General features: G+C 39.9%; 1 protein-coding gene across 1 annotated transcript; it reads left to right on the forward strand.

Moving 5' to 3' along the window:
* Window positions 1–1,234: 1,234 nt before the first annotated feature.
* On the forward strand, window positions 1,235–3,229 carry LOC117494063 (potassium voltage-gated channel subfamily A member 10). The gene has a single exon (XM_034144734.1). The coding sequence runs from the start codon at window positions 1,235–1,237 to the stop codon at window positions 2,975–2,977; it is 1,743 nt and encodes a 580-aa protein (XP_034000625.1). The 3' UTR covers window positions 2,978–3,229.
* Window positions 3,230–8,666: the final 5,437 nt, after the last annotated feature.

Below are 8,666 nucleotides of genomic sequence, written 5' to 3' on the forward strand. Positions count from 1 at the left end.
ACACACACACACACACACACACACACACACACACACACACACACACTCACAACAATCGATGCACACCTCAAATAGCAGATAACTACCTAATGTGAGCTTTATGCTAATGAAAGTTGCACTAGTAGGGATTGATTTCATGCAAACACAAATGGCACAAAAGAGCAGAGCAGTTTTCTAGAAGATGTGACACACTGCAGTTTAAATGGGAACCCTTGTGTCTGGAGGAAGCTTGACCCATACTGTGACTCTACAGCCGGTTCATAATGCACTAATGTATGCACAGCCCCAGGTACCTGCAATGACCTGACCTACTAAAGCCTGCTTTGGGATCATTAGGAGGCGCTCACCTTGAGTCCCTTCCCTAGAGCAGGTGTTATGTTCATGTAAGTGATAAAGAAAAAATAACCTCTACAGTATGGTTTAGGAGAAGAACTTGGGGTGGAAAATATCATATGTTTTTTTATGAACACAGGACAACATTCTATATACAATAGACAAGTGTGTAAATGTGTTGTCCTTTTTTTTAAATGCAATGAGTTAGACTGTGTGTGTAAAGGTATGCAATTATGCGTGGTTATACAAGGAGCTAAACAAATTGGACTTTGGTTGAAAGAAAAACGATGAAGTTGAGACTTCTCTGACAGACGAAGTGATGGGGGTCAATGATTATGGCAGAAATGTTTTCCTGTATCGAGCCTTGTGACAATGAATCACTGTGCCTCCGCAATAACAGTATTGTATTTTCAATTCTCCAGAAAGCAGTAGCGAGGAGTGTGTCTTTCTTGTAAAAAGATTGAAATCTTTATAATATCATTTTCTCCTCATTCTTTAATCTTTAATCATCCCCGGCTCACCCTCTTCCTGGTATTTCCTCCCTTATCACTTGTCTTTCTCTCTGCTGGTTTTCATAGAGATAGGTATCTAAGAAGCAGAAGGCCATGATAGAATGTGCTTTCAACGTCATATTTACCCCCTGATGATAATTAATACAAAGAAAACCCTTTTACAGAAACACACTGACTGTCTTTCTCTCTTTCACTCAACAGGTGTTGGAACGAATAAAAAATAGAAGGAGCTTTCGATTTTTCCTGTGACTGTAAACGATTTGCTGAGAACTGGATTCTCTAGTACTCTGCTGCTGATTCTGGGGACTGAGCCTCCTTTCTGCTCATCTGTGTGTGTCTGATTGTCTTATCCTGGGGTCCCAAGGCTTTGCACTGGATGAACTGCAGCCATGGAGGTGGCCCTGGTAGACTTTCAGAGCCTGGATTGTCTTGATGGCAGCTTTGAGGATGGCACCTATGCTGATGAGACCACAGCTCTCACAGTGGACATGCCCCAAGAGCAGTGCAATCCAGGATGCAACTATCTTAAGCGATCCTCTAAAGTCTCCGCCACGCCTTTGCCCTCCTACATTTGGGACTCCCGCTCATCTACGCCCACTCCACACACACAGATTCCAGGAGTACCCCAATCCCCAACCATGCCAACTCCAAGCAGACAGGGGCGCACAAGCTGCGCCAGCATGATCTCCAACTGGAAGTTGCTTCTGAACAGTGAGGGCACTAAGGAGAGCGAGACCATCTTCAGAAAGCTCGCAAAGGAGTGCTGCGAGGATCTGTTTGTAGATAAACGAGGGCTGGATGAGGGAAAACAGAAAGTCATCATCAACATCGCCGGTCTTCGTTTTGAGACGCAGCTCAAAACTTTGGACCAGTTTCCTGAGACCCTGCTGGGGGATCCTTTAAAGAGGATGGACTACTTTGATCCAATGAGGAACGAGTACTTCTTTGACCGGAACCGACCTAGCTTTGATGGCATTTTGTACTACTACCAGTCAGGGGGTAAGATCAGACGTCCTGCTAACGTTCCCCTGGATGTGTTTGCTGATGAAATTCTATTCTATCAGCTTGGAAGCGAGGCCATGGAGCAGTTCAGAGAGGATGAAGGATTCATAAAGGATGTTGACATCCCTCTACCTGATAATGATCTGTGTAGGCAATTCTGGCTGCTGTTTGAGTACCCAGAGAGCTCAAACGCAGCTCGAGGTGTAGCACTGGTGTCTGTTTTTGTTATTGTCATATCCATAATTATTTTCTGTATGGAAACACTGCCAGAATTCAGAGATGAAATCGACCCAATTGTGCCCACAGCAGTACAGCCTGTGAACATATCCACATTACACAGTTCTGGGGCTCCATCTGGAAAACCCACAACTTTCTCTGATCCCTTCTTCTTCATTGAGACGGCCTGCATTGCTTGGTTCGCCTTTGAGCTGTGTGTGAGATTTTTGGTCTGTCCTAGCAAAAGGGAATTTTTTAACAACCTCATGAACATCATTGACATTGTATCCATCATCCCTTATTTTGTTACCCTGGTTTCAGAATTGATCACAACGCCACAAGAGAACTCCGGGCAGAACATGTCTTTGGCTATTCTGCGTATCATCCGTCTAGTCAGGGTGTTTCGTATCTTTAAACTCTCACGTCACTCCAAGGGGCTGCAGATCCTGGGACAGACTCTGAAGGCCAGCATGCGTGAGCTTGGCTTGCTCATCTTCTTCCTCTTCATCGGAGTCATCCTCTTCTCTAGTGCTATCTACTTTGCTGAGGTAGACGAACCCAACACACAGTTTGTCAGCATACCTGAGGGCTTCTGGTGGGCTGTGGTTACCATGACCACTGTAGGCTATGGGGACATGTGTCCTATTACCATGGGGGGTAAATTGGTGGGCACCTTGTGTGCCATCGCAGGTGTGCTGACCATCGCTCTGCCTGTTCCCGTCATTGTTTCCAACTTCAATTACTTCTATCACAGAGAGACGGAGGCAGAGGACAAGGTGCCCTTGGTAGAAACCGTTGAGCAAGCCATGAAGAGTGAGTCGGACACCAAAGAGAGCAGCAACAGCTCGATCAAAAAGGCTAACGGCACCTGGCAGACTGACACAGGGAAACAACCGAAAGAGGACACAATTTAGGAAGGGAGACTTTGATACAAAGCAGCAAAGAAATATCAAAGAAGAAGAAAAGGAAATGAACTCAAAAGGATCAATGAGATATAATAATTGTATGTTGCAAAAATGTGTTTTATAAGGATAAATGGGATGTTCTTACCTCTTTTGTCTAATATGTACACAATTACATGTTTTAATATCCGACAAGCTATGTTCATGTTCAGGCTACTATGTAATCAAATACCAGTTATGGACTTTATCCTTAGTTGCATAGAAACCGAAATAAAAACTATTTTAATGTCTTGATCCTTGATCCTATTGCTTGTAACATTTTGCACAGCAACTTTCCGATTGATATTATTGGCCACAATGACTCTCAACACAACTTTCAGACACCCTCTTCTCTGTCATAAAACAAAGGTCTTGGAAAGGTTTAAAGCAGTCATGTTTAATGAAAGTTAAACAGAAAAAACTTCAATGTCATAATACAAAATATTTATATGATAACTTTATTGCTGAGCTGCTTCAGGTTAGCTTAGAGGAATTACTTTTCTTTGATACATTCAGTAGTTAAGGAAAAGTAGGCAGCAGGTCTTTTTGTTCTGGAACAAACATTGATATTGTTCAAATCGTTTTTCATCTTCCAAATGTATCTTCTGTGCCACAGTCTGCAGATAACTGCTCAAATCATAACTGACTCGTGGCCACTTATATACAAAACTGGATTGTTAACAAATAACAAAAAAGACGCAATTTTTCCTTCAGTTTCTAGTAAAGTGTTTTTAGTTTCTAGGTAACAGCCCCACCATATTTTTTATTTTAAACTTTTTCAGAATTGTATGTATCATATTTCAATTCATCCACGTAGATACAGTAAGTAGCCGTGGTAAGTATATTCCACTATTCTTAGCTGTCAAACTGTCTCCACTATGATAATGGAGTGCCTTAAATTATGTATGTTGGGATATTGTTGACTTCGCCATACATACTTTTACTGTAAGACTTTTGTTTATCATGCATATGCTCAGTATTATTGAGTTTATTTCTTTGTGAGGATTATTTTCCAAAATACTGTCCAACAAAGAAATGCATTCTGACCTGAAATACAAATGAACATATCCAAAGTAAAGGGGATCCTATAAAAACTATCCCTATAAAAATCATAATTTTGTCAGTGAGGTGGAACTTGTACTAAGGAAGTATATAGACAGCAAGATCAAAAACACTGCAAGTGAGAAAGAGAAACAAGAAGCCAAAGATAATGCTGAATTTAGGAAATAAAGGGAATTGTTAGAAGGCGGGGGAGCATTGCAGGTCATAATATCATAATCCGTCTTATTTTTGAGGAGTAAATGTAAATTATGCTGTATCAGTGTAAGGCTCTTTATTTATTACTATTTGTTTTATAAGATTTTAATAGCAACCTTGGGAAGTGATGCGTGGATTTGGCCCCAGCATTATGATGTTATCTAAAAAAAGCTGTAGGCTCCTGTTATATCTTCTCACAGAGCATATGATCAAAGATGATTTATTATTATGTGTTTTCTGTGTTTTTGACAATCAGCTTTGTGAAGATATTGATATTCATTTTCATGATTCCTGTGTCCGTAAAGTCACTGCTGTACAACAAGTTCTGAGGTAGCCTGACCTGAAGTTATTACCTGCGTCGTCATGGCAACAACTTTAGTACACTAACAAGACCAATACACTGTATTTGTATGTATGATAACATTTCAGTATCCAGTTTACTGTAAAGAACGCAAAATATACTGGGATTTTAAATCATGTCTTCTCATGTCTTATGTGTGCTGATGTGTTTACAGAAAGCTGTGTGTTTGTGTATGTGCGCATGTTTGTGTATGTGCGCATGTTTGTGTGTGTGAGCGCGTGTGTGTGAGAAGGAGGGACATACTGTACAGAGAATTGGAGAGAGAGGGAGTTAGCGTTCTTGTATTTCCATCGGTGTTCCCCTTAAGGGAAGATTCCGTCATTGCTTTTGGTAAGCTGTCTCTGCTTTCACTGTAATGTCAGTAGGCACACACACACACACACAAACACACACAAACACACACAAAGGTAGAGGTCACATCAACAAGCCATGTGTGGCAGTGCAGCAACAGCCTCTTTGGAAGTCATCCAAACAACAATAGGATGCCAGTCTCTGGTTGACATGGAGTAGTCGTCTAGCTATTGATGCCAGTTTGCTTCACCTGATACCTTTCTTTCTGGTCTTGCCTCAACACCTCGTCTCAGGCCAAATAATAAAATAAATACCTTTTTGTTATAATGATTGTTTTTGTATTACTTACAGTTAACAACAACATTCTAAATTAACATCTGCTTCTTTCAAATCTAAGGCATTGTTTAAAGCAACAGACTCCTCATGTCAATAAAAAGGGTGTCAGATCTTTAATACAGAATAACAATACAAAAGTGATATTTATAGTAGGTAGCTGGTGGGCATGGTGGAAGAAATGTGGCACATTACTTAAGGAATCACAATAAGCATGACAAAGACTGTCTGATGACAGCATGGGGCTTTTTTCTGTTAATGAATATTCATATATTTCAGGAAGCATTTTTATATCAGTTTGTTTGAAACTCTTGTATAATTAGCAATGCAGATTAAGTTGTAATCATAGGCAACTCTCGAGCTGAATTTGTAAACGGCAACTGTTGTGTTATTATGCAGGGATGTGAACAACAACACAAACACAGTGTTTCCAACATGTCAGACTCTTTGAGTGCTGCTGTAGAGAGCAGATGAGCTTTATTTGGCAATTCTTTCTCTCCTAAATTGTTTCAACACTGTTGTTGCATCTTCTCATTAAAACCTCAACTACACAAATAAACAAAACAGGAACACTATGAATGGTGAATAGATGAATAACCCTGATTGTTACTACATGGACGTATAGGATATACTGTAAGAGGCATCTAAGGACAAAGAGTGAAAACTGAGCTGGCGATAAAAAAGAGAGAAAGGAAGGATGAACGTCTGTAGGGTCGACAAGGAGTTCACATGCAACTGGTAATGGACTCTGAGCGAGAAGATAGGTTACAAGCAAGTGTTGAAATTGGTAACAATTGAATTTGATCTTTTATAAACACATACATCTGTGTATGCGTGTAAACATACATACAAAAAAGGACTCTCCTGAAACGATACATTTTGATGAACTGTTTAATAATACATTTTCATAGAAAACAGTTACCGGTATAGAGAAATAGAAATGTTCTTCTTTGTGATTTCAAAACGTCGATATTGAGAGGTCAAATACAGGCGTAACTTATAACCTTACAAATACAGTTATTGCTGTATTGTAATGAAATAACAGCTGTACTGGAGCCATCGTTGACACAAGCAAAAGTAAAATTCAAGAAGCAGAAGCCCATCTTGCTTTTAGGGTGGTCCAGGTTTCTAAGCTTGCCAAACATGCTTAGGTTAAACATTGTTTGGTGTACCCTAATCATCAATTTAAAACTCAAATTTGAAAAGGAAATTCCCATTGGAAATGCTCAATCCTGATATCATATAATTTAAAAGAGGACTAAAACAGCTTTTGATATTAATCCTTGTGTATCTTTCTGGTGATTTATTCACAATGTGTGTCTGTGTGTGGGTGGTTGTTGTTAGGGCGTCCCATATTCCCGTGGCACTTTGAGGTTTTACCAATCTGACTGCATTCCTGGCAAGGTGTTGTCTCTAAAATTGTATTCTATTACAATAGTGACTGTAATGGAATACTCCTCATCAATCACTAATCGGTAATATAATCCAAGGGATTACCTAAACTCAATAATAGATTCTTCCAGAGTACCTTCCGTATTTGCTGCAAAAGTAAATAAGGTATAATATATATAATTAAATCTGAAATGACAAATGCATACATATGTTTTAAATACAAACTGTACGTTGTATCTTGATATAAAAGTCTCAATTTGTATTGATTTCTGAGTTCCTCGTGCCCAACTAAACTGTTCCCCAAAGTAATCTTTCTATGATCTGTATATATCATTATGATGTTTGAATTAAGATTAAAACATTATCTTGTTTAATTTGGTGGTTTTTTTAGATGTTGTAACAAACTGCATTGAAGATTGTTGTTATTAAAGTCACTTAACTTTAAGTGGACCACACATCAAAATACATCCTCTGCTGTGATATATATGCACATACAGTAGTACTCCCACACACATATAAAACAGGATCGCATTGGAATTTAAACACAATGAGATTGACGGCAACAGGAGTGTGGGTCACACTGAGGCAGGTGCAAAGATTTTCTATGACTGTTTTCAGAAAGAGATCAGGCTTTTTCACCCAAATACTCATGATCCTGTTTGAATAGGTGACAGCAGGAGTGAAATCTGTTGCATGCAGTATTTGAAGTTAATGCTGCAACACTGTTTGGACTTTTTAAGGCTAACAAAAACATACACACACAACTACAAAGAAATACACCTTCATGAAATGAACGCATGAGAACACCCAGACTATGGGCCTCATAGTCCCTACCTATATAGTTAAATTCAAGTGTGTTTTCTTTATTGCACCTTCTTCCTTTTTAGTATTGGCATGAAAACATATTAGGCATGCAACAATTCCCTTATTAGTGCCCGGTTGCCCTTCGTATAAACCCAATTTCCATATATTCTGCTTTCATAACTTCTGCGAGTCATACGCTGATGCTAGTGCCCTTTCTTCAAATGTAGCTTGCCCTTGCCCCACAGAGAGACCGAGTGTGCCACTGCATTTGCGTGAGTTTGTGTGATCAGAAACTGCACAGTGGAACATCCCTGTCAAGTGTTTAAAGATGCATGGGAGTGCTCCATCATTAACGAGATGCTTTGATGGAAAGTTCCACACAGGAGTGAGAGATATGGGCATCAAGTGAGACACAGACAGACACACAACAGGTGAAGGCTGGGAAGAGAGTTTGTGTGGCACGGAGTAAATAGCTGGCACGCAGTTTGTTTCTTTTCAAGCTTGGGCTTCCCTCCTCTGAGCCTCATATTGTACAACATGTGTGTTTTCATTTAGACCTGCCTCTGTGGATTATATCCCTCTGTCATAAAGAAAAGGAAAGACCCAGATTTGAATGGCCAGGTGAACAAAACTCTTGGATTAGGATTTTATTTTGTATGTTTTGGGGGGGTTTTAATTGGAAAAAATATGTATTACTCTGATTTTCCTACTTTTTATATACAGCAAAATTGAAACTTGCTGGTGTTTTCATGACAAAAAGTTTGGCCAATTTTACATTTTGAGATTCAAGATTCAAGCCAATAGGGCATTAGAGAAGCAAGTTCACGTACAAGCAGCACATCAAGATGCACTTGGGAAAAAAACTCCCATAGAGCAGCACTCAAGGCTTCCATGATGCTTTACTCCGTGACACCCTGAACAGGTTCTTTGCCTGGTTTGACGTCTAAAACAGCAGAGTGAGGGCTCACATGTCACCGCCCGAGGGGGAGCACATACTCAAAATACAGTGACACCAGGTGAGATCCACGCTTATGAAAATAGACACCACCAAATTAGCAGGACCAGACCAGGTGTCAGGCCAAACACTTAAGTAATGTGCTGACCAACTAGCATTAGTGTTCGCCTGCAACAATACTCCCCATCTGTTGTAAATCTACCACCATTGTCCCGGGGACCAAAAAGACAGCAGTTCAAAGTCTTAAAGGACTACCTCACACCAATTGC

This window comes from Trematomus bernacchii, unplaced genomic scaffold (assembly GCF_902827165.1).
Source record: "Trematomus bernacchii unplaced genomic scaffold, fTreBer1.1, whole genome shotgun sequence".
NCBI classification, from domain to species: domain Eukaryota; kingdom Metazoa; phylum Chordata; class Actinopteri; order Perciformes; family Nototheniidae; genus Trematomus; species Trematomus bernacchii.